The sequence below is a fragment of the Rhinolophus hipposideros genome (assembly GCF_964194185.1).
Source record: "Rhinolophus hipposideros genome assembly, chromosome: 7".
Lineage (NCBI taxonomy): Eukaryota > Metazoa > Chordata > Mammalia > Chiroptera > Rhinolophidae > Rhinolophus > Rhinolophus hipposideros.
Genome location: NC_138053.1, coordinates 74879293 through 74906423, shown reverse-complemented (window position 1 = coordinate 74906423; position 27131 = coordinate 74879293). Strand labels below are relative to the sequence as shown.

Sequence of the window (27131 nt, the reverse complement as noted above, 5' to 3'; positions counted from 1 at the left end):
ACCATTTTAACTGGGTTAGCATGACCTGTGTAGGTACAATATGGGAAAACTAAGCTTATTTTAGTGCCATTATATCCCTTTCATCACAGATCAAAATCAGGGTGAAACGAGGAGCCAAAAGTTAAGACCTTTGAAAGTCAAGAGTACTTGACATGTGGGCGATATCAAATATTTGGTAAAATAAAGTGCCCAGCCAGAGTTCGAGGAGTGAATAAGAGAAGCCTTTCTTCACACCACTACTTTCCCTACAACAGTTGGCACCTCTGTCCTACACACTTCTGTGCTATTGTTTCCTTTTCTGTTTGTTGTTGGTATTAATTTTCTAGGTATTTCAGGAGAATTTCATTATTCTCAAAAGTTGTTCATGGCAGAATTGTCTCCTTAGAAAAAACGAAATAAGCTGCAGGTAGGCCTAGCTCTAAGCAAATCTAAGTTGACAAAGTTTGTCTCCAAAAGTGCCTATATCTCCTGTTGGTATTTGTTCCCCTTTTTAGGTTCTCTCAAACTCTGGTCCAGAAAGGAAAGTGATTGTGTCCAAGGTATCTCTAGTCACAATTGCAAACAGCTGTAATAGACGCATTTGACTTACTAGGTCTTGCCTCTTATAGGAAGACCCCCTGGCCTAGCATGTTGGGAGAATGAATCTTGTTCAAGAGTCTTCTATGATTCTACACAAGTTAATGGCCAATGCCAGCTCTAGTAGCACCTCAGGCCCATCCAGTGTCTATGACAAGATGGTCTGGAGTGGTTCAGACCCATTGCCTGGTTCATAGGACATGCTTTTCCTTGATATTTCCGCCCTTACGTTCCTACTCCATCCAGGCTTCCTTAAAGAAATTGAGTTACTACCACTGCTCAAAACAAGCTATTTTTGATTTTATAAAATATTAAAAAGTATTGGCCATTTAAAGAAGGGCTGATTTAAACTTTTTCTATTATGAGTATGCAAAAGACTCTTCTGAGCAAGTTATGAAAAATGGAGCTACCTAGACCCTATTTTTACCTTAATTAGAAGTCCCGATTCAAGAAGTGGGGTATGATGGTAGTAGAATTGTTGAGGGTAGGGGGAGGCAGTGATCTTAAGTTTTTGATCACTTCTGAGCCCATTATGGTGTAGATGGTCTATATGCTACACTGGGAGAAACACTGCCTTGAGAAACGATGGGTAAAAAAGGAAATTTTACAATAGATGTCAGGTGAGATGTTTTGTGGTGATGAAAATTTAGTTTATCTAGTGGCAAACCCAGTCCTATATAACAACTTAGAAGAAAAGCCAATTTTCAATTTTTAGAAAGAACATGGTAATGTATTAAACACTGATTTTCTAGGTTGATTTTGTGATCATATCAGAAAGTGTGATTATATTAGTCACAAAACTATCTAAAGCTGATAGTTGCCAAAGTTTTGAGGTGAATTACGGTTCAATTGATTGATCAATGCTATACTTGGAAGAGAAAAACAAAAAGTTAAATAATTAAAAATTTGATTATTTTAACCTAAAAAGAACTTTTGGTGAGTTTGTTCTACAAGAAGTATACTTATCTTAATAAAATCAATAATGTTGTTGACTATCTAAATCATTTTAAGTTAGTAAAATGTGAAAATCTGACAACAAAATTTATTTTGGTGAGTCTGAATATAAAAATCCTAAACTATTGGGTAATGTAATTGATTCAAATCTCTCTTTTTCCTGTTCACCTACAGACTACAAAGTTTAATTGTCTTGCCTTTTCAAGAAATTCCCCCCTAATTTTCACTTTGGATGATTGGTCCATTTGAAGGGAAGATTAATTTCATATTTACAGCATATGCTATTAAATGTGCTATTACTACTGAAAACTCGACTTTTACTTTAATATTCTTTTTGAATCAAGTTGCTGAAGTAACTTCCATCAGTTGCTGATGTGACTTAAAATGTATACATTTTTTGTATATATCTTCGGTAAATGTATATATTTTTTGATGGTTCACCCTTTGGCCCCAAATGTATTTTAATGACATTATAGAGAGATACTTGTTGGATATATTTTTTAAACCAGTTCTCTCTCAAAAGTGAGAGATGATAAATTGTTCTGATCTGGTTATAAATTTTATAAAAATACATATTTTATTTATCAAAATTAATTAATCAATCACTATCTTTCAACTTCAATTTATATTGTTTTGGGGGGTCAGTAAATGGAAAGCAATATAAGTAAAAACAATTTTGGTCCAGCTTTAGTTATCTTTGATTCCAGTTTATATGCTGCTAGCATTTATATCTTATGCTTGGAATCTAAGTCAAAATCTTTTTCTGGAGACTACAGAACTTTAAAATTTTCAAATAATGAATTATGTGTCCTTTTAAGGAACTCAAACATTTCTCAAAGCTTTCTTTAGATCTTCTATAAGTCCCTGTAGATAGGGAAGAGTACTCGTTATATGTAAACATTGGTTTTTTTGTAACACAGTTTAAGAAGTGAAAAACCCATATAAATAATCACTTTCTTTAGCACATTTGTCATATTTATTATGACTAGGTGCAAAATATATATTGGATATACACACTCTCAATACATGAGGATAGTTGAATTTTTCACTCTTTTTTGCATGGTGTAAATTCAAACTTAGATGATTTTTTAAGATAACCCATTAAGTATTTTTCTGATAGATGCTTTGCAACAGTTAAACGTCCTAATAATGTTTTCTCTTAGATACATGCTTGAAAGTTCTCAGTCAAGATAGCAAACTTACTACATGCAATAGCAAGCTGTGCTCATTCCAAATCTCTGGAAAAGATGGAAACGATAAGTGATAAAAAAACAAAAGACATAAATATTCTGGAAAACAAGAAAGTAAACCCACAGTGGACCCGAGAACCAGGAAGAATCTCTAAAAGACAGATTTGGAGAGAGAAAAGCTGAAAGAGGAAACAGAAGCCCAAAGAGAACACATGAGAGAAGGCTATAAATAGTGGGAGCCCACCAAGAGCACTCTCTCCTCAGAGGTGGAGAATGCTGGGCCCAGCAGAAGGGGCCCTGTGGGAGGGCATGGAGGAATGAAGCAGGTATAGGTACAGCCAGGCTGTTGGACTCATTGTTCTCACAGCAATGAGAACAGTGACTGAGCCCTTGGGTGGGTGAATGAGCAGAGCTCCAGGCAGCTGCAATGTCCAGGAGGGAGCTACTGTCCTGGTGAAGATTGGCCATCAAAGCGCCCCGCTACGTCGCACACTCAGCCACTCCCTCACACTACTGAACGCTGGCTTTTCTCCAAAGCTGCTGCACAAACAGAAATGGCAAACAGTCTGACAGAATCTCCACTACCAACATGCGCACAGACATAGAATCTCCAAATATTCAAGGAAAGCCAACACCAAGAGAGGAGGGCTCTGGAGTCAACAAATAGTAGCGCTCACACGTAAGGAAACAGTAGTACAGCAAGAGAGTGCAAAGAGATGCCGCATCTACCAAAGCATCCAGTTGATACTGTAATAACGAAAATCTTTTATGTTGTGTTTAAACACAAATAAAATGTGACTTACTGCAACGACTGGATGCCGTTCTAACTAGTATTGATTGATTGATACCTGAGGCAACTGCTGATCGCTCTCATCTATTACTAATCTACTTTTCAATGGGGTTTTTATTTGAGCATTATCTCATTTTCCCCTTTAATAAATATAATTACATTGCTGTCAATGATTTGAATCTTTATGATATATGAGGAACTTTTTAAGTACTTTTTATACCTTTGCATTTAACCCTCACAGTAACCTATAACAGAGTTGACTTATATTAATAGATAAGATAATTGAGCTTAGAGAGTTTAAGAACCTTCTTTGAGGTCCCATAGTAAGCTGCTAAGCTTGTACTGGACTCCGAGACTCTCTAGCAACAAAGCATCTTCTCTGAACTCTCCCTGATGAAAAACAATTGTGTAAACTCCTGCATTTTCAAGACAAATCACCTGCTCCTGTCTTTATAATACATCTTCCTTCTCCTAGATCAGTAAGTATTCACAATGTTTTCTGACAGCTCTCTTATCAACCTCAGAACGAGTTTAACAAAAGTTTCCAGTTTAGAAAAATACAGTGACAAGCTTGAAAAAAACATCTTTTTTATCAATGCCACATCCACCCTCTCCTTTTATCATTAGGCTCACAAATGCAGGAATCTGTCTGCAGCATAAAAACTCGAGAGAGTGCTTTTCTCCAAACTTGATTATCTTTGAAGATCAGCTAAAAAGCCTTACAGAAGGAAGGCACTCTTGACACCTGACTAGGTTTCTTCTGCATTAACTTAGTTTAAGTACTACGTGAACACAGGCATATTTTGAAGATTAGATACTTAATATAGTAAACTTGTTGAAAAAAATGAATGTTGTCATGAGTGATGAGTTATCTAGATAGTGGGGTAACTAGGTCAGTACAGTTGCACTCGGCTGCTGATCAGATTCAGAGCACAGAAACACCCAGTGCTTTTAACTCTGCTCATCTCTTAGCCGTCCTGGTCAGTTTTGGTGGAAGGGAGAGGGGTGCGCTATCACCGAGCGTGAAGATCTCCTAAGGGAACAAGTGTGGTCACATCGGGTAGGGCTCTGGGCTCCATTGTCAGCTTGGCCTCTGTCGACACAGCAGCAGTTCTTACAGTGAGACACGATTAGGTGGGTTTTCAAAGTCTGTTCATCTTAGCCTTTAGATTTTTTCTTTGCCTTAAGTACCATCTGCAGTGCTAAATATGTTTTTGAATAAATAATAGTAATTATATGTGCCATGTGAAAAAGACGGTGCTGAGCCAACCTGAAGGCCACTTTAGGGCAGAAGAGGAGAAAAGAAATGAAAATAGAGGGACAAGAGAACAGAAAAAGTGAAGAAAGGAGAGAGAGAGAGAGAGAGAGAGAGAGAGAGAGAGAGAGAGAGAGAGAGAGTCTTTGATTTAGATGTTCTGAGCGGGGAGCCCTGCAGTTGGCTAGGCTGATGGTCAGGAGCAGCAGGTGTGTATAATTTACCCACCAGCTGTTAAAACAGTGAACTAGCTACAGCCTCTAAGGGCTCTAGGCACCCATTAGGGATTCCTGGACCTGTTTATCATCCAGCAACTAAACAGTTGAACCTGACATAACAAAGGATATTAAGGACTCTGGTGCCAGCCACACAGATATTAGATATTTTAACAGCACCTTTGCACTTACACTAAGCAACATTTTTAAATCAACCATAGGATATTACCTGTTTGCTTAAACAGATCACTCACTCATTTCCATGTTTTGATGTAATTGCTAACTTCTAATATCCTGTCTCATGTTATAGCATTTTTGTTTTGTTTGTTTTCTGGAAAATACCTATGGCTGAGAAACCGTACCTCTTCCCATCATCCCCTCTCCCACAACCATCGTTCTCTTAGACTACAGTATTTCTTAATGTGGTCCAAGAATAACCTGCCTTAAAATCACCTGGAGATGTTGGTAGTTAATCCAATTCCTGGGTTCCATCCAGGCTTCTTGAACTAGAAACTTTGGGGGCATTCTTATGCAACTTAAAGTTTGGTAACCTTTGAAAGACTAAGGCCCAATTTTGATGTTCTCTTGTTCCTTCTGAATTTCTATCCATTTTGGCCATCTAACTCCTTAGAGACCCATTTAGTGTTACAATGATCAGGAAGATGTGTTGGTTTGCATGGGTGTCCTTGTGACATTTTAATTCAGGGAAGAACCTGAAAATGTTAAAATCCCAGATCTAGTAGAACAAAGCCACTCTCTAGCATTTTATTTTTTTAAGGAGCTGAAAATAAACAAGAGGGTAAAACAACCTGATTATCACCCCAAATTGGTACAATTCAGTTTCTGTACTTGCATTGAGATTGACCAAATTCTCCTGGGTATAGTCTATTCATCACCAGTTTGTTTCTACTAATATAATGAATATCAATAGCAATATAAAATAAACCAGTTCCTCCCACCTGGCCATCCCTTCTGACTTACTCTTTGCCCTCTCAAAAGAGATGGTAAAGAGGCCTTTGAATAAATAAAACATCTGCTTATATGCAAGGAAGGTAGCAACTGAGTTTAAACGTTTGGGTTAGAGACAGCTAGACTATTCTGAATAAAAAAATAGAAAGAAGGTATCCATTTTTCTTTGCCGTTGAGAAGGAGGGGTCAAAGAAATGAGGAAAAGAAAAAACAAGCATGAACATGAGAGGAGAGAGGAGGCTGAGTTGCAAAATATCCAACTGCTTTTGAAGCAGTGGTGGTTGCCAATATTCTGTTTTAAGTTTCTAATTTCAATGAAATGTAAACTCCTGTCTCCGCACACCTTCAGTAAAGTCTGTCACGCACACAAAAATGCCTTCAAGGTTTGCAGTGAAAACTAAAGAAAAGCACCAAGTCTTGTTTGGGTGAACACAATGTAGCACAAGATCAGTGAGGCAATTCCTAAACGGATTCAAGTGAGAAGAAGCAGTCAGAGGTGAAACCTCTGAAAGTCAGACCTGAAAGTCAGAGGTGACCTTGAGAATTCAAGCCACTTGGTCATTCATTGATCTTCTGTGGAGACCATTAGATTTTTCCGTAAAACATGGCTGGCATTTGAAATGAACTTTATCCAGGTTTTAAAGATCATGCTAGCAGCTTTTCTACTTTCTACTTTAGCTTTTGCATTTCAAAGTCTTGTTGGCACGTGTAATTCACCCTGTTTTCTTAGATTTCAGCAACCTTGTTAGTCCTCATGCCTCTATGAAGTTCAGAATTTTCTGTGGGTTTTGCTATCAGGTTTCACAGACCCAAAAGAAAAGAGATTTGTGGTGACAGTATGGTAGAATGGAAAAGAATAAGATTTAAAAAAATCATATCTTAGAAGATGACAACAAAGAAAGCAAGAAAATAGAAGGGAGACAGATGGTTGGGGCAATGATGGAGTGCGATTTCCTGGGTTGAATAGCACAGGCTATCTGCTTTAGACTGAAAGCTTGTGTCCTCCAAAATTCATAATTGAAACCTAACGCTCAGTGTGAGGGTGCTAGGAAGTGGGGCCTTTTGGGGGCTCCACCCTCACGAATGGGATTAGTGTCCTTATAAAAGCTCCCTAATCCCTTCTGCCATGTGAGGACACAGCAGACAGTCATCTATGAACCAAGAAGTGAGCTCTCGCCAGACACCGAATCTGCTGGTGCCTTGATGTTGGACTTCTCAACCTCGAGAATTGTGAGAAATGAATTTCTCTTGGATCGAAGCTACCCAGCCTAGGGTAGTTTTGTCAGAGCAGCCTGAAATGACTAAGATACTACCTGACCTTGTAAGAGTCCACCCAAAGAGTGGGTCTATTAGGTAATCACCAAGAGTTAGTGGAGAAAGCAGAAATTCCCAGCTGGCAGATGAAGATGTAGTAGGAGGTCTAGAAACTTCAACTGGTTGCATGCCATTTAGCCAGAGCCGATTAATTCTTTCCAAGAGGACTAAGAACCCAAGGCTTCAGGGAAATCAAAGACAGGTTTTTTCTATAAAATAGTGTGGTTTCCTGCTTGTTTAATTGCTCTTATTGGGCCTAGAAAATTTTTCTTTAATTTATAACAACATGAATGACTGAAATGTATTTTATAGACTTGCCTTATCTTCCTGCCACATATAACTGCAGCTTTCTTAGTGTGTGTGTGTGTGTGTGTGTGTGTGTGTGTGTGTGTGTGTGTGTGTGTGTGTGTGTAGCTTTCTTACCCAATCTAGAAGAACCAGAAGCTAAAGTCTGGAGAGGAGGGTGAAACAGACGCAGGGGTGCTGGAGAAGCTGCAGTCTAGATTCTCCATAACTGAGAGTACATACATAGTGTACCCCAACGTCTTTAAGGTGACAATTTGGAAGAGAAATAGGAAATATTGTAGGATTTGAAAACAAACCACTTGCTAAGGAAGGCTTTTAGAGGCATGACTTTACAATTCTTTCTCCACCTAATATTAGTTGAACACCTTTTGTTCCAGAATAAAAGGAACAAAGACTCAAACACACTCTGGATATCTGTTATATTGATGTGCCTTGCCATTTTGGGGGGGGGCAGATTTTCACTTGCCTGGGTGCAGTAATCACATCACCACACAGATTGCTGTTGAAAATCAGATGAGCTACCTTATTGTTCTGAGAATTATAAGAAAATCAAGAAAAGAGGGTGATGTTATGTGGTAGGAACCTTTCCCTGTGCACCTCTTTGCCTCAAAAGACCGACGGCCACCCTTGGAAAAACACACGCTTTGTTGCCAGGAGATGCTATGGGCTGATCAAGGCACTGTCTGCAGTAGGTGCAGCTGCAGAGAGATGCAGACGGGTGTCATAAATACAAACAGCTGATGCTGCAGTGCAAGTTCTTACTTTGGGGAAACAAAACCTCATATGGTTTTTTGTTCAGATTTTTTTCTATAACCAGATGTCACATCTTCGGTTACTTTTTCCTGATAGTATCTATTGCTACTGGGTTTTCTAGATGTTTTTTTTTTCTTCTTCTTCTTTTCTGCCTTTGCTATGACAGACAGATTGAGATCTAATATTTTTTCTTTAGTAGCAATTTAAACAGAGGAGAATATTTTTCTTGTGTATCTATTTACTAGTGCTTGACATAGCAGTTAAATTCTACAACTTTCGGACTTTTTTTTCTCATATGTCAGAAAAACAAATAATCTAGTGCTCTAGATGGTTCTCTGGGATTTAGAGCCATGCCATACTATTATGATTATGCTTTCTTTAAAAGGATAAGAAATTTCCATATATATTTGTAAAAATAGGTAGCTGGACTTCTGCTCCCAATGCATAATTTTGTTCTTTTAACACTGGAGTTACCATTTCTTGTTTTTAAAATAAAAAAGTTAATTTTATTTTGTTTTTAAACTGAAAAACCATATATATGCACAAAGAGGAGCTTTTAGCATATGAAGCCATTATACTCAGAAATAGTTTCTTCTTTTTTTTTTCAGAAATAGTTTTCATCAAGGCAAATAAGAACCTTTAGTGGTAAACACAGATTATGGAAATCCAATCCTTTAAAAAAGGATTTTATTTGGTTTAGCTTAAAAATTATTTAAGCAGATTATATGAAGCAAGGTATCTCCTGCCCAGTGAGAAGAATGAATTATAACGTATACATTTGCCCCAATCTTCCTATCTAGTTAAAAAAACAAAACAAAACTTTTTATATATGTAAGCACAATTGAAAATAAATTAGAAAGAGCTGTTACGTATTTGATTATCAAACTTGTATGTATTTGTATTTGATTCTTAGACTTGACATTCTTTTTAATCTCCTTTTCTCAAGTAAACTACAATTTCATTTTAACATTTATACCTCTATGGGTTGCATGACTATTTTAAAAATAAAATTATTTTGATCAAATTTGGTATATATTAAATCATCTCATATGCATTTCACAAAATATCTATTTATGTTACCGGTGGCCATATCGCCATTGATCCAGCACAAATGCTACTAATGTTAATTGGGCAATATTTTCATATTTTCCTTTATAGGCAGCTTAAAAATATACCAACTTCTGCCTCTTGATCACAGAAAGAGTTGCTACAACAGGGTAAATCACGGCATGTTCCTCCAAACAAGGTCTTTCAGAAACTTCTCCTCCGGTAACTAAGAAATGAGACAATCCCTTGTACAAGCAGGGTGAGTATCTCTGTAAGGAAATGTTTCCCTGTAAATTAAATGATGTGTGGAGTATTAGAGTGCTAAAATTAATATTAAAAGACTAACTGGTGCCTGAGCAGTTAAGAAAAAAAAAAAAAATGAAGACCAGATTGAGCGGGGAACCAGGAACCTAAATACGCTGAGTGGTCTTTTCAATGGCAAAATGACTTAGGCCCGAAAGAGAAGAAATTTACCTTCCCCATAGGTCAGCCCAAGTGGTCTTCTTTTCTTGGCTCATTTTCCTATCCAGCATTCTGTTCCTCTCCTAGTCTAAATATAAACTGATTGGCTGATAGAGGCTTGAAATATGACTCCTTTTAGGGAATTTATAGGTTAGCAGAGGTCAGATGTTATCAACAGTTCAGACATGAAGCACCCATTAGGTAGCTGGATCTCTTCCTTATCCCACCTTGACTGTGTCCAGAAGACTTCTCAGAACAGGAGACTTGGGGAGGGGTTAGAGAGTAGTCATCCAAGTGTCCTTGGCCAGTAAGCATAGTCCACAGGACATGAAACAAGGTTCTCAGTGTGCATTTAATTCATGTGAATTTTCCTTCTGCCATCTTGTTGTCTGCCTTGTGGAAGGGTAAATTGATAGTCCCTTTGAAAATACTGCCAAACCCTGGATTATGATGGAAATATTAGTTGGTGTTAAGTAATGAGGGAAGGGAGTCCCAGGATGTTCCTCTTCCAATTCCCAAATGAAGTAGTAAAAAACAAAATAGGACAAGATAAACACTACCTCAAACTCACTAGTGGTTACGACACAAGCAAAGGAAAATAACCTCATTGGACAAACTTTGAAAAGTGATGGTTAAGGGAGGAAACAGAAGATTCTGGTGCCACAGGAGGTGAGTGAAGCTCCCCATTTGTTCCCCAGGCTTAGAAGCAATACTGGGGGAAGACAGTGATTCTGGAAAAACCTGTGAATTCTCCCTAATATGCTCTAAGTTGGAGAGGTAAACTCAAAAGTGAGTGAACAGCCTGGGCAAGATCAAAGAAAAATCTATAGCATGAAAGCCCAAAATACCACAATAAGATCATACCTGAGGCAGAAGGTAGATGAGATGTCATGGTTGGCCTTGCTATGGCAAAATGGAACATAATCCTGATGTCCAGCAAGGAATGCCCTCAAGACTAGTACAGCTATCCTTCACTCCAAGAAGAATAGATTAAAAGTATTAGTCAGGACTCAAATCTTAGTTCTCAGGGGAAGACACCTTTAACACACTGGATTAGAGCAAGTAGATACATTTGTCATCCATGAGGCAAATGAAAAGAAATGGTGTGACCCCTATGCATATGGGACAGATAATTCCTGAGAGCAAAGAGGAACATCATTTCTCAGAAAATATTCGTGACAGAATGATTAACACAGACATAACTTGGCTAAGTTTTTAAACCTTAAAGACAGAGATTTCTTTGGGAATCCAGACAGAAGGCAAATCATTTTCAAAGGGTGGTCTCAGACTTCTCCTCAGTAAAACAAAATGCCAGAATATGAAAATAAAGACCACGTAGATCGCTTATAAAAATGATAAAAACATTGGATTAAAAAAACTCCATAAAATGCTATTGGAATATAATATAGCAGAGAACAGGTTGTTCAATAAGGTTTAGACTGAGGAGTTGGTTTTTCTTAGAAGAGCAGAAGAGAGAAGTTTACAAGACAAAGAATAGGAAGCTTTTAAGGTCTGACCAGGGAATGGTGTGGTTAGGAGAGGGCAGCCTCTTCCAGAAGCATTTCTATTATGGTGTTAAACCCAGGTAAACTGCCAAATAAATAGTAAATGGTTCATGAGAAGTTTCAACCTGGAATTGAAGGATGACCTACAGGTCTTATGGAAAACTGCTTTCCCAGAGATTGAGGAAGGAGAATGAAATAGATTGGGCTCAGGCTAGCTGAAAGAAAGGGTGGACACCAGCCATAGCATGCACACCAGACACCTCGAGCATGAGAGACTGAACAGCGTGTGGAGGGCCTCAATTGCCTCCTGAAGTTGAGCCATGAGCCATGCTTTACAGGAACTTCCAATGCCAGGCTATGCTTTGCCTCTAGTTTTCCACTGTTCTGACCTAGTCCAATCTGTGAGATGTTTCAGGAAAAGTATCTGCTTTTTAGGTACCTTGTTCTTAGATTCCAAGCACGCATTAGCATATCAATGCTTGTAGAAATCCTGCTGTACAGAATACACTCAGCTCTGACTTTCTTAAATGTGTTTGAGCATAGAATCTCTTTTTCCTGTCGTGGTTTGGAACAACACACTGACATAGAACATGGCATAAAAACAGCTAAGAAGGTAATTTTCAGAGAGCACATGTGAAAGGAGAGCAAAGGGAAAGCAAAAGGCTATCGTTTCAGGGCCTATGAAGGAAAGCCTTGGCCCCCTCTTAGAAAAAACTTACTTGCTGGAGAAAATAGGCCCAACACCTTTTGGTTTCAAATTGCTGGATTCAACTAGGCTGGGTTAGTTAAAGTGACAGATAAGCAGATGAGGAAGAGGCAATTCACACCGTTAGCCCATTGTTAATGCTGCCCTGGCACGCAGGCCTTACCCCTTCCGTTGTCAAGATGCTCAACTGATCATTTTTAAAGCTAACATAGGAAAGAGGAGTCTTAGTGTTAAGAACAAGACCAAGAACAAGAAAATGGGCTGGATGGAAATTTCCCAGCAGGTTTCACATGCAAACTAGCAGTCTAGGCCAGGGATTCAAAAAAACCTAAACTTTTCTGACCAGGCATACGCAATGATGGTTGGGAGGAAGTCCTTTCACAACTGGCCTGGGAATCAAAAGGAACCGAAGAAAAGATTAGTTCAGAGGACGTTATGATGTTTTGGATATTTCAAAATAGTTTTGCCTTCTATAACCTTAAATGGTTCTGGGAAAAAAAGTTATTAGCTCCACATTCAGAAAACCAACGTGTTATGTTCAAGCTCATGGTTTGTGAGAAAGTAAGCTGAATAGATTGACAGCAGAGACCCTGTATGATATTCATTTTGCATTAGAATCTCCATTCAACTGAGTGTGAGTCTATCAGCAGGGGTTATCTAATTTGTTAAAAAAAAAGTAACTGCTAATCCATAGAGAGTATTAATACTAAATTCTGATTAAATAGGTTTTGGTGGGAGACAAACCTGAGCAACTAATAATAATATATTATTTCTGTGCTCCAAATAAAATAATGTTAAGCATCCTGGCCTCTGTCTTCATGTAGTTTATAGTGGTATTTATAGTTTGAAGAAAAAAAAAATACTTGTTTCAACCAAAGGACAAAAAAAAGGGAAAAGAATGAGGATTCTTTGGGTTTCACTTATGCTCAGTTTATTATCCCATGCTATCCGGTTTCAAGAGAGGGAGCCCAGCAGGGAGGGTGGTGATGGGAGTATGGGCTCTGGAATCAGAGACTAGAGGAAGGATAGGCTCTGTCCAGTCTCAGTCATGGTATGGCCTTGGGCAAGTTACCTAACTTCTCTGAGCTTTATTTCCTCATAGGATTGCTATTTCATTGCAATTAATAGGGTAATGTGTATCTGATATATAAACAAGTCCTCAATAAATGATAAGTATTTTTAATGGTTAATATATTGGACAAAGACAATAAACCTGGAGGGTATCTGGGAAAGAGGTTTAAAGAATTGGATGTGAACCTTGAAAGGCAGAATTCAGGTAGAAGGCTAAAAAAATAGAAGTTCAGAAAACTGTATACTGAGAAATAGAAAAGAGCTAAAATATAAAACAGAAAGTCTCATTTCACAAGAGCCCCATTGATTTCTTATTTGAATACTGGGCTTAGGAAACATATGATGAAGTTGCGGGCATTGACAATCATTTGGAGGAGGGTTCTGAATCTCTTCCTATTGACATTTGGGACTAAATAATTCTTTGTTGTGAAGGGCTGTCCTGTGCATTGTACGATATGTAGCAGTATCCGTGGTCTCTACCCAAGAGATGTCAGTAGTATACCCCTCCTATCCCAGGAGTGACAAACTAAAGTGCCTTCAGATATTGCCAAATGTCCCCCAGGTGTCAAAATTGCCCCATTTGAGAATCACTGCCTGAGAGTTTTGCTTATCTTTCCGTCTAATTCCTTTGTGGTTGTAGGAGTAATACATCACAGTCTTCATTCAACGGAAATGAAACCAAACTAAGGAAGTACATAACAGGGTTATCATTAAGCAAACCACTTATCAATCAAATGGATGTGCCCCCCCCCCTCCAAAAGCAGCCCAACAGGCATTTTATCACATGTTGCTGACATAGAACTAAAGATTTTTGCCTTCTCAGACCTCCCACACCAAACAAAAATAATGACAAAGAAAGTCATCGCATACACAGAAGTACCAGTGATGGAATCATTCCTTGTTACAAACTTATAGAGAAACCCTATAAAGAAAACACCCTCTGCTGTTGAACAAAACGTGTTAAATAGAAAATGAGAGGACTTACTGTTTCCAGAAGCAGCTTTGTGGAATTTCGTCAGGTCAACATTTGGCGGTCTGTTGGGTTTTGGTGGTGGTGGCCCCAAGACAAACAAGGGAGGCAGGGGCTTCTGCTTAGGGATGGCTGAATTCTTGTCTCCTTTTTCCTTTTCTTGACTTTGGCCCCAAGGCCCTGCCATTATCACCTTAGAAGGTGTCTTAGCGAACATGGCAGAAGGAGCCCCAGAGGTCGACTCTTCCTGATTTGTTTTGCTCAGGAATACATTCTTAGCAGCGTCTATCTTCCTGTCCTCTTTTTTCTCTTCAGCATTTTTGGAGAGAGCTGGCACTCCTCTGCTTGCACCGGATTTCAGAACCACTCCAGCAAAAGGCGAGCTTGATGTCTCCCCTCCATGGTCTTTACTGTTTGAGTCTTCCCTTGCTGGTTTTAAAGGGCTGATTTTGGGCTTCACTCCTCTCTGTGGAGATGAGTTTTTAGTGGGACTCTCGACTTCGTGCGGATCATCGATACTCAGGGATGTCTTCTGGCCAAAGATGGGTTTGGGGAAGTGGGGCTTGGGGTCATGATCTTGTGAAGCTGACACAAACTTGCCTTGAATTCCAGACAACTTTGAGAACACTTGTTTCTGTTCATTTTCCTGGGCTGGGGGATTAAACCCAGGCTTCAGGCCTGGTGGTGTTACGTTGTGGTCTTGTGCACTGTGAAGTAAAGGCTTGTTCCCAGGAGGCCGGGGAAACACAGGTTTAGAATCTTCTTTGGGCAAGTTGATGGGCTTGGGGCCTGCAGGTTTTAGAAATCCTGCTTTCATCTCAGGGTCTCTGGTGGCTGAGACTGCTGGTGATCCAAATCTTTGGCCCACTCCTGTGGGCTTTAAAAATGGGGGCTTGGGCTCTTTGTCAGGCTTTTCTTCAGAAGGTTTCACCCCCAGAGGTGGCTTTGGAGACCCAAACTTTGGTACATTGCTGGGTCCTGCTGGAGGGCTGGCATTTCCTTGGTTGCTGAATAAGTTCTTTTTGGCTTGCACTCCTGAAGGGGAATGTTGCCCCGTGACTTTGAAAGGTCGGCTGTTGACCGAGACCTCTTCTGTCGGATTGCCTCCTGTGCTAAACTTCGCCATGAGAGACTTCACATCTGTTTTTCCATCCTGCAAGCACAGGGAACAAAAACTAGCTGAGAACCAGAAGTCACACTTGCACCGTTTAAAAGACTACACTTTAAAGGGTTTCCTGGTTTGAGACCTGCAGTGTTGCTGATTGGTTAGTGAGATATTGTAACATTTATCTTCCTCTATGGCTAAATACGTTGTAAGAGTTTCTTGAAGGGGGAGGGCTATTGTACACATACATTTTTGGATTGTCTTAGACTGATATGCTTATTTTTGTTTGTCACAACTTACCTTTTCTCTTTCCCATCACTGTTCCTTGGGTTATCTTGTTTGATTTACTCTTAACTTGGTTCTTGTCTATTTTATTTTTCTTGAAAAAATATGGAAGTGACTAACAAATGACTTCTTCCATATTTTACAGTTGAGCCTCTTAAATAGAAACTGCACTTAAAAAATGAAAGTAACTCTTAGACTGCATACTTTACACAGCACAGCCATGTTTACCATCTCTGTGGTTTGTAAGAGTTCTGGTTTCCCATCCACTTTTAAGGTCTGTTTGTTAACAGGGAGCTGTATCAGAAAGATCCACTAATTTTATGTGTAAGTAACAAAAAGTTTTTCCACTTACACTCACACACACACACACACACACACACACACACACATACGTATGTTTATTTAGTGTTAATGTTTCAACTGGAACCAGACTAGCAGGCAGAGTGTGCTCACTTTCAGAACTGGTCCTGTCTAGGTTGCTTGGTCTGGAGACACTCAGCAAAGGTAACGAGGAAGCAATAGAGACTGGCTGGGAAGTCTCAAACCCAGACTCGTTTCTCCAGTCTCATCTCTTCTCGAATGACATTTATCATTCTTCCTAAGGACATTTATGAAGTCCTACTACGAGTCTCTGTCCTCATTGTCTAGAATTAAGGCATTATTTATTACAGTAAAGAGAGTAGACAGTCACCCATTTCTGTGGGTATAATTCCATTTAATCTAGTAGAATTCATGATTTGTTTGATCTTTTTCTAAAAAGTAAGTTCTTGTAGAATATTCTAGTTCTTTTAGAATATTTGGAAATCTGAAGCATTTATAAAAACCATTGAAGATACATATGTGGCCATGACAATATCTGTTTTCATGCTTTAAAATTCACCTAGAAAACATTTTCTACTTCCCACCCCCACCTATCATTACAACACACCCAAGCTTATTTCATCTTTCAAGGCCCCACGCCAGTACCACAAAACCAGATCCTGTCCAGTTGGGAAAGTTTGCTCCCTCCTCTTGACTCATGTAGCACTTTAGGCACTTACTTCTACACGACCCCGTGTTGTGTTTTTTCATAAAAATGAGAACCACCAGTTAATGTGTATATATGCGTGCTTGATTCTGAAACAGGCTTGATTCTGAATCCATATGGCCCATCTCATTCATTTAGATAATGGCATTATCGAACTCCATTTCACAGGAAAGTAAAGTGAAGTTGACACTGCAAGAGGACATCATGGAGAGAACTTGGTTTAAATCTTAATTTATTAGTGGGGACTCAGTTGCATCATCCATAAAATCGGGATAACACATACCTGCCAGAGTTGTCATGCGCGTCAGAGATAGAATTTGTAAAGTGCCTGCCTGGCTCACAGCGTGGGCTCAATGTACAGAAACTGTTATTAGAAATGTTAAGTCGCGTATTAAAGGTCTCAGCCAGGAACTGTGAGGATAGGCATGCAGACTCAGGTCTAAGTCTCCAAAGTCCAGAAACTGTCTCATTCTTCTTTGTATCTCTACAACACCTAAATCAGGGCCAGGAACCCTCAGGGTTCCAATGTATATTTGGGGAATGAAGGTTGGCACTGAGCTGAATACTGTGAACAGTGATTTTAAAAGAAATGGTGCCTTCAGCCAGAGTTTGTCTCCATACCAAACTGCCATGCATGTATGTTTGTGGGATGAGGGTAAGAAACCTAGATAGGAGGAGAAAACCAGATAAGAGAAACATTTTTCAGCTTGTAGTTTGCTCCTTTAATTTACTGCTCTATATCTGAGTTGCTGAAAACATCTTGTTTCCTACCTTGCCTCCCTTGTCCACTTTTTTATCCCCATGATTTCCTCAAATTCTCAATCAATCCCTGAGGCCACAGGCAGGAGGAACACAGCAGACACGGGAGAGTTTGGGTATTAGGGTGCGGGGGGAATAAGAGGAGATGGGTCCTGCCCTCTGCCTCCAGGGAGATCAAGCTACAGACTCCAAACCTTAACACAAGAAGCAGAGAAGTATTGACACAAAAATCTGCTTGCTGCCTGGAAGAAAGTCTGTCTCTGGGGAAGAATTCTTTTATTCTAGACTTACTCTATATTTTATCATTCATATTTTTGGTTTATAATTTATTCTAGGTTTATAATAAGAGGCTGCATAGTAGAGTGGTTAAGAACAGAAACTTGGAAGCCAAACCACCTGGGTTTGAATCTTATTAGCTGTTTAATCTAGGGCAAGGAACATAAATTCACTGAGCCTTTTCTGTTCACCTCTATCATGGGACTAATAATGCCATGTCCTAGGGCTGTTAGGAAGAATAAACAAATTAATATTTGTAAAGCATGTTAAAGAATACCTCGTACATAGGAGGGTTTCCTATTTTTTTTATAAAGCAGGTCAAGCCATAAAAATCGTCTAGTTCATGTCTCCCACTGTGTTGGTCAAAAATAAAACCAAAGGATTTAAGTGACATCCTACTTAGTTACAGCAACTCCGCATCTTGAATTTTATGGGGGAAACCCCATGAAACACACTAATCCATTGTCACACTCCATGTCCTTGTTTTAGTTTAGAAAATATGGAAATCGTTGATTTGGAATTGGAACTTATCTCTTAGCTGTCAATGCAGACTCAGGGGTCAGTACAGCGTCTTGCTTCACAGCACAGGCTCTGGGATTGTTGACTTAGCTTCAAACCTTGACTTTGCCACTTAATAGCCGTGTGACCTATTAAGTTGCTTAACGTTTTTGAGACTCAGTTTTCTTCATCTATAAAATGCAAGTCATAACAGTACCTGTTTCTCACAGGGTTTTGTTTTTTTAAAAAAAGATGAAATGGGTTAATGCGTGTAAAGTTCTGAGATCAAGAACTGTGTGTCACGGACATCCAATGATCGTCTGCCATCATTGTTTTCTCTAATTCACCAGTCACATAACATAATTTTCTCCAGGTGATCAAATTGCGATGTTACAACCATTAATGTTATATCCTAATTTTAAATTAATGTGACTGAAACAAACATTACACTGGATAACATAATAGAATTTTGATGTTTACGTTAGTTTACCCACACTCTGAAACTTTTCACTAGTTGTTGACGGACAGGTTAAGAAAGAGCAACAAGTTCTTATGTAGCACACAGAACACACAGTAACAGGACCTGAGTTTACTAATATGTCTGGCTCATCAATAGCCTGAACTCTACATCTGTTTCCTCATTTATATTGACTGTTTAGCTTTACAGGTTGTGTGGTTGTTATCACTGTTAATAAATTTATTGGATACAATTTTCAACTCCCAGATTTGTCCTTAATCTTAACAATAATAGCTATATTTCTTTCTTAATGATAATGATAGAAAGGCAAAATGATCGAAATTTTGTTTGACGTTCTCCATCCTGACTTCAGTGTAGATTGAATATCCACTCCATTATCTACGACTCTTTTTACTTGAAAAAATAATAATGAAGAGGGGAAGAGCAACATGTACTAGAGTGAAAAGTAAGCCTGCTCCAAACCCTGAACCTCTAAGCCCTAGTCCCCCATTCTAGGGGAATTGTACGTCCTGATTTACCAGTACAATATTAATTTATGCCTATTACTTTGGAATAATTATTTATAATGCTCCCTTACATTCCCAGAATTGACCTGCTTTAAACAATAAATTACATGGTGAACTTACCTAGTTCCTCACTAGAGGCAACCACTGTTATCAGTTTCTTATGCTATGCATACAAATACACACACACACACACACACACACACAACCTTCCTGTCCCCACTTTTTGCACAAATGTAAATCCCTGCTCTGCTCCTTGCTTTATTTCAGAAATGATATTCAGTTGCTAATACCAGTTCAGATGGATGTATGATCAGCAACCATTGTAGTTGCTTAATACTTAATGCAATTCCAGTTGTTAAATTTTCAATATTAACTCTTTTTCCCCCTTGCCAGTTGATTGTTATTAGTGCATATTATTTTCAAGCCCATTTTCCTTAAACGACTTTCTTTCTTTTTTTTTGCATTTAAGCAATAGGCATAAAAATTCTTTTTATTTTAGTATTTTGTTCCTGGTTTTTATCCCCATTCCTTCCAGTGCTTCTTATCTCTAAAAACAGCATCATAAATACCACCAAAATACAACTTGAGTTCTCTTTTTTTTTTTGAGCATAGATTTTATTTCGTTATTTTTTAGAACAGTTTTAGATTTACTGAAAAATTGAGAAGATAATACAGATAGTTCTTATTTACTGCATATCTGGTTTCCCCAGTTATTAACACTTTACATTTGTTTGCAGGACCTTTTTGACTTTTAATAATTTCAAGGTTGGGCCTCTATTTATTCTTAAGATGAAGTATTTCACAATCTGGAAGACCTCAGAGTTTAGAATATTTTAAGTACAACAAACATTTCATCTGAGATTATTTGGAATTTCTTTTCCAAAGTCATTTGAAGAAATCATTACTATTTCCATCATTAGGTACCTATATAATGTTTAGTCCAAACTACTGCTATACATTGTTCTATAATTACAAAGATGTAATTGTAGAACTGCTCTTGATAGAAGTAAATTTCCTTAGATCCCCCCCATATCTTTTCCACTTTCTCAGAATTCTATACCTTCACTGGCAATAAGCTTATCACATTTGCCACAGCCCCTGGGAGGATGGCTGTTAGCAAAAATGCTTTTGCTACTTCCTCTGAATTCCTACTTAACAACTCTAGATTCCAGAAAAATCTTTGGTTTGCTTTTAACAACCTACATAAAGTTTAAAGATACTTAAACAAAGGCTGAGATGGCATTTAGGACAGATGTCAAGAAACTGTAGAAATAAAGAAAATGTTTCCTTTTATAGCTAATTCATCTTTATATTTTCATATGGAAAATTAGAACCAGTCTATCACTATTATTGATAACAGGATTTGGTTTGGTTTGGGATTACTATTACAGTATTTATTCTTTTTAGTATTTCTTGAATATTAGGCTAATTCTCAAGAGGGGCCAATTTTGGCAATGTCTGGACACATCTTTGATTGAAATGACCGACTAACGGAGTCCTCTTGGCATCTAGTGAGTAGATGCCCGGGGTGGTGCTAAACATCCTACAATGCACAGGACAGCCCCCCCCACATTAAAAAATTATTCGTCTAGAGAGTGTTGAGGTTGAGAATACATGAACTAATCCTATTTCTCCTGGATTATTGAAAACATCTTACCAGAAATTCTGCTTTTTTTTTTAGATAGTATTTTTAATTTTTCAATCCCAGTTCACATACAATATTATATTAGTCTCAGGTGTACGACACAGTGATTAGACAACTATATAACACACAAAGTGATCACCCTGATAAATCTACCACCCTTCTGACACTATACATAGTTATTATATTATTGACTACATTTCCTATGGTGTATTTTATGTCCCTGTGATTATTTTTATAAGTGCCAATTTGTACAGAAAGTCTGATTTTAACTCTAAAACCTATGAACAATTGTACAGAAACTAAATAACACAAAAAGGCTACCATTAGAGATTGTTTTTAAAGTTCCACATCTTTGTTAAGTTTCATTTTGTACAGCACAAAAGAAATAAAACACCCATTAAACATGGGTACCCAATGAACTTAAAATAACTTTGAAGTGTGAGTTTACCTCCTTAACTTATGTTTGTGTCACTTTTTAATTAAAATGAGGAGGATGAACCACTCTTATGGATGCTGTTAGGAAAGAGTGAAGATAGGGAATACATAAAATGGAGTCACTTTAACCCAACTACTAAAATTATTAATATTATGAAGGTTGAAACATGTGGAAAGACTATTTTTGTTCTAACTAGCCTGGGAACTTAAACTTTCTGAAATTTTCAGTACTGTGTCAATGTCTGGATATACATCTGAACATACACCAGACCTCCAGATAACCCTCTGACGCCCCCAAAGGACTCACACATGCAGGCCACCTCATTACCCCTTGAAGGACTCACATGTTCAGGCTACCTGACACCCATTATCTAGACCACCAGTCATGATGAACATTTTGGCACCCATCCTCCTGACTGCCTGGCATCCATCATCCAGACTGCCTGACCATTTGACTGATAACTGTCCAGGGTTAGGAATGCAGGACTGATAATTCTCAAGAATATACTTTTTACAATAAGAACTCAACTTTTCTTTCTTTTTCAGAACACTTCTGGGGTTTTCCCTACCAGTGTTCTCAGTTTGCAAAGTCTAAGACCCTTGAATAAGTATCATTTATTTCTAGCCCAAACCTACAAACTCTTTTTGAGTGAATTCAACATTCCCTAGGCAAAGCCCATGGAAAAAGAGAAGATGCCAATTTCACTTGACTGCATGTAATGCTTTTAATTAAGAAGGAGACAGTAAATAACAATCATTTACCGAAAACGGTCAGTCTCTTTTCTTTCTCTCTGTTTCTCTCTTTCCTTCCTCCTTTTTTCTTCCTTTCTTTTTCTCTCATCTCTGTCTCTGTTTCACCATTAATCAGTTTTGCCGTGTGTGGGTTTTTTTAATTGTTATGTTGAAATAATGTTTTGTTGCCCATGACTTATTTGAGCTGACTTGTTCTCATAAAACAAAATTATTTCCTACCATTGCCACCATTACTCAGAACAGGATCCCAGGAATAGTGGCCTGAGGGGATAACATGAGGCTGCAATGAGATATGTATGCAAAGAGAAAATTTTCTAGGAAGCCAGCCCTAGTCTTGCCCAAGGCTTCAGAGATTGTAATCAGGGTATATGGAAGTGGGAAGAAAGCAGGTAAGGGGTGCTGTATTGGGGAGATGGCTCATGTTGCTTAAACTTAAGATCCACTCAGCCAAGGATTGACCAGAAGGCATAACAAAAGGACTGAGAAGGTAGAAACTTTTGTAAGCCAGATAAACTTACCATTTTTGAGGTAGGAAAGAGGCTGGTAAAAATTTGTATGAAACTCAAGCAGTTCAAACTTTCGTAGAGCAATAGTATTCAGCCTCACTGGTTTGTATTGCCTGGATTAAAGAAAATAACAGCTATGTTTCTTATGATCAAGTCCTCTGAACACACACACACACACCCACACACACACACGGTGATAAGTTGTCTGTTTTCTTTAGAGACATAATTTGCTATACCTAGCAAACTTGGAAAATGGGATCGTTTGAATCTGAAACTTTCTTAAATCTCTTTATTATTAGAAATACATAATAAAGCTACTCTAATTGCTTTTACTTGTAAAGACAGTGTTAATGGAAATTAGCTAAAGTGCACTACATGTGACAAAACCCTTCATAAGATGGTAGATATTAAGTTCCACTATAGATAAAAAAACAACAATGAACTTTTATCATTTTTGTTAGTGCTGTCTAAATATTTACATACTTAATGTGTGTACTGTTTTCCAAACAAGATATAGAAACAGGAACCTGGTTTAATTTCTTTTTCTAAAAAAAAACACTTTTCTACCACCAGCCACCCAAATAAGCACTCCTAGAGGAATCCTAGAGCATTCCTGACATTTTTATCCATAATGCGTATTAAATACAGTGGCCGATGGACTGACTTTACTTGAATTTCACCATGATTGATCACACGGAAAATAGTTGGGGAAATTATTTCTTTTTTAGTTTCTTAAAGAGTGTTGAATCCCAGTCACGAATTTCTTTTCAAGAGTTCTCTAACAGAATCTTTACTTCATCACGAATGGGCTGTGATGGATTCCAGTTGGCTGAGCCTTTGAGGCTGGAGAGAGAACCAGGCCCCTCTTCAACAGGATGTGGGAACATGTCTCTCACCACAAATTGAGTTCTTGGGCAGGAACAGACTGTTGCAGACTGGGCAAGGGCACAGGTAGGAGGAGCATGTGGCAGAAGCCATGGTGGTAGCCCTGATTGTGACAAATCCTGACTTTATTTGGTGACTTATGAAGGTGGAGATGGAACTGCAGACAACCCCAGCATCCAGCCTTGTGCTGTGAGGTATAATGTAGTAAGAAGAAAACATCTGGCATGAGTAGTGTCTCTCTGGGATCTGTGTGCCCATGGCATCCCTCAACACAGGAGAGCTTGGCCAGTCCCCCTCAGGAGGCTGGGCTGAGTACATTGGCAGAAAACCTCTGCAGATATCACATATTGTCTTTCCCTTCTGTGTTATCTTGGGCACCTGCTGCTGTGACACTTTCATTGTTCCTATTGTGTTTTCTCTTCAAGAGTGAATTGAAATAGAGGAAGTAGGATAGTTCAGCAAGAGGCAAAGCTTAGATGCTGATGGCTTACCTCCCAAATATTGTGTCACCTTGAAATCTCAAGGTATATTGATCAGTTACCCTTTGTTTTGATTTGTGTACCCTTTGTTTTTAAAGATCAGGAGCTTGAAAAATCACCATCATTATATAAATGATAACCTTCAAACCTTCTCTTCCTGTTTATCCTATCAAATAGCTTCTGCACAAATACAGTTTTGATGTTGTCATGCCTCCGATGGCTTACACATAAATGGATAAGGAAGTTATATATGACTTTGTGTTTCTGAAGTTTGTTCTGCTATAAGTTTTTGACTTCTTGATGCTGACAGAATGGGGCAAGGACGTCGACACTGTAGAGTTGGATGTAGATAGTATAGAACAACAAAGAGTCTTAAAACCATTTATTTTTGTTATTCTATTTTATATAGCTTTTACAGCAAACTTAGCTTACATTTGCTTAAGATATAACTCACATAGTCTGCATTAACTAAATATACCAAATTAGAGGAAAGTCTGAGGAATTTACGTTCTGACTAATGAACATGTAGATAAAAGAAAAACATTTTCATAGATATCTTACCTGGCTTATTTGAATTTTAGGATAATATTTAACGTATGTGCACTATAAGTCCTTTCAATTTTCCTGTACTTCCAACTCTGTCACCTCAAAGAGATCTAAATTTCATCTAGTATTTCTTGTGGTTATTATATTTTTGTATATAAATATTATAAACCAGCCAAAGGAAACTCACTCTGCTAAAAATACATGAAATTTGAAATAAAAATTTTGATGGCTGAGAATGATATTGCTTGACATGGGAAGAATAAAATAGAAATATTATGCTGTCTTCTTTACTCAGCCTCCATATCTTTCTGAACACACATAAATACACATATACACACAGACACACAAGCCCCAGCTGTAAGTTCCTTTTCTGCACTTGACAAGAAGTTAGAAACTGAAAGTGTATGGTCTACATGGAGTGGAGTGGGGGTAGAGGTATGAAGCCATCTGTAGGGTTTTCTAGAGACTTCCTTCCCAGCATGTGAAAAGTTCCGTGTGAAAAGAACAGCTTAAAAGAGGAAGACTTCAACAAACGAATCAAGACAGGTGGCAGGTGCTAGTCAGTGAGGGACCCAGAGTATGATTTGAGGAAAGGAAAAACTAGATATTAGAAATGGAGGGTTATGGAAGATTCCATAAACAGAGATGGATAATATTTTGAAACTCCACAGAATATGATAATATGAAACCCTTCCCTTCCGTCCCTCCATTCCCATTCATTTTATTTTCTTTTTATACTTTGAAGAAAATGCATTCAATATCGAGTAATCAGGATTAAAAAATATAATCACCTCTTACCTCACTTTTTCTCTCTTATAAGTCACAAAAACAAAACTCTGCCATGAGATGAGTAATTTCTCTCACCTATGTCATCATGGGGTTCTTTACTGTGGGTTGCACCTTTTATTATTAAAATTGTGATGTTTGAAATTTAAAACTTTTCATGGTGTGTATCCCGTTCCTAGGACTTAGTCACCCTCTTTTCCCACGCCCCCTACTTTTCCAAAGTGCCTGATGGCTTTAGATGCTCTGGGTTTTCACTTATCCATTCATTCATGCATTCCTTCATTTTCTCCTGAGAACACTGTGACTCCTTGTTTATGCGCTAGTTCTAGTATGTGGCACTTTGCCACTCTCTCTGTTAAAGTCTGTGCTTTATTAAGATGACTAATTCCAGGGTACAAATGACCTCCACATTTCCTTCCCCAAACTAGGTACACTTGCATAGTTAGCAAAAAATTCTGGAGTTTGGTAGTATATACCTATTGCAAATTCTATTATTAGAACTAATAATCACATTTTAAAGCCAAATTTCACATATATGGTTAATTTAAAAATCAGAAATAAAAAAATGAAACAAACCCCAAACCCCTGTTTTTATAGTTTTCTAAATACCATATGGTTTTCTAAGACTAAAAATACTACAAAAGAGATTCACCTATTGTTTTAAAATGTTTTTCTTTTAATTAAAAATTTTATTCACAATGAGATACCACTTCACACTCATTAGGATGGCTATTATAAAAAGACAGAAAATAACAAGTGTTGGAGAGGATATGAAAAAATTGGACTGTGGGCATTTCTGGTGGGAATATAAAATGGTACAGCCACCGTGGAAAACAAGGTGGTTCCTCAAAAAATTAAAAATGGAATTACCATATGATCCAGCAATTCCACTTCTGGGAATATACTTCCCAAAAGAGGGACTCAATATTTGTACACCATGTTTATAGCAGTATTATTTTCAATAGCCAAAAGATGGAAGAATCCTAAGTGTCATCAGTGGATGAATGGATAAGCAAAATGGGTTACATACACACAGTGAAGTGTTATTCAGTCTTAACAAGGAAGGGGATTCTGATACATGCTATAACATGGATGAACCAAGGTTGATGCTAAATGAAATAAACCAATCACAAAAGGAGATACATTGTATGATTCCACATATCACATAGAGTAGACAAATTCATAGAGACAAAGTAAATTGTAGGTTCTAGGTACTAAGGGAAGAAGGGAATGGGGAGTTGGTGCTGAATGGGTATAGAATTCCAGTTGGGCACAATGAAAACATTCTGGAGGTGGGTGGTGGGAATGGTTGTACAATGTGAATGTACTTAAGATCATAGAACTGTACATTTAAAAATGATTAAAATGGCAAATTTTATGTTACGTATATTTTACCACAATAAAAATAAAATAGAAAAAAAAATAGCTAACCAGCGTTTGGGAAATTATCAAATTAAATAAAAACTCTTGGTAAGTAATAAAATTGCCTCAATATTTTCCCATAGTGAGATATTTTCATTCTTTTTGTCTAAGTTATAGTGACTAGAAGAGAAAAATGGAAATAACTCAAAAGGGAGGAGAAAATGGCATTTCAATGAGATCATGCTTATCTACATACAATTTGTTTTCCAGAAAAAATTAATTCAAAATATTTTTTAAAACTTTTAAAGCATTTTAAATGATAGTACTGAATTTCTAATATGAATAAAAAGAATAAAAACCTAATTTAGAGGTATAAGCACATCTCACTGACTAAAGTTATTTTTGGACTGATAAGGTAAATAAAGGTATTTTGAATGGTCTCCTTTGAGGTGAAGATAGCGAAAGCAGAAGGTATATTGAATTTACCCTGAGGGAATATTTTTTAAGCTGCACATGCTATATGACCCAACCCACCCTTCTGGGATTCTCTAAGGGTTTCTTTATGGAGAATCATCAGCCCGGTAAACCCTGGCTATAAATGGGAGGGTGTGGATTCCTGTAGCATATTCAGATACAAAAATGATTAAAAACCATTGGGATCAGGATCTCTCTTGCTCTGATCCTCACATCTTTATTGATCAACTCTTGCTAAAAGAG

General features: G+C 37.9%; 1 protein-coding gene across 3 annotated transcripts in view; it reads right to left on the bottom strand.

Annotated features, from left to right (window-relative positions):
* The window catches only part of FYB1 (FYN binding protein 1), a 205498-nt gene that overhangs the window by 78285 nt on the left and 100082 nt on the right, over window positions 1-27131 (bottom strand). For 2 of the 3 annotated variants that reach the window (XM_081053235.1, XM_081053236.1), the window contains one exon: window positions 14099-15236. In XM_081053235.1, coding sequence (XP_080909361.1) covers window positions 14099-15236 — 1138 coding nt within the window. Of the gene's footprint in view, window positions 1-14098; window positions 15237-22368; window positions 22445-27131 lie in introns of those variants that run through there. The other variant, XM_081053237.1, reaches the window with a different exon arrangement.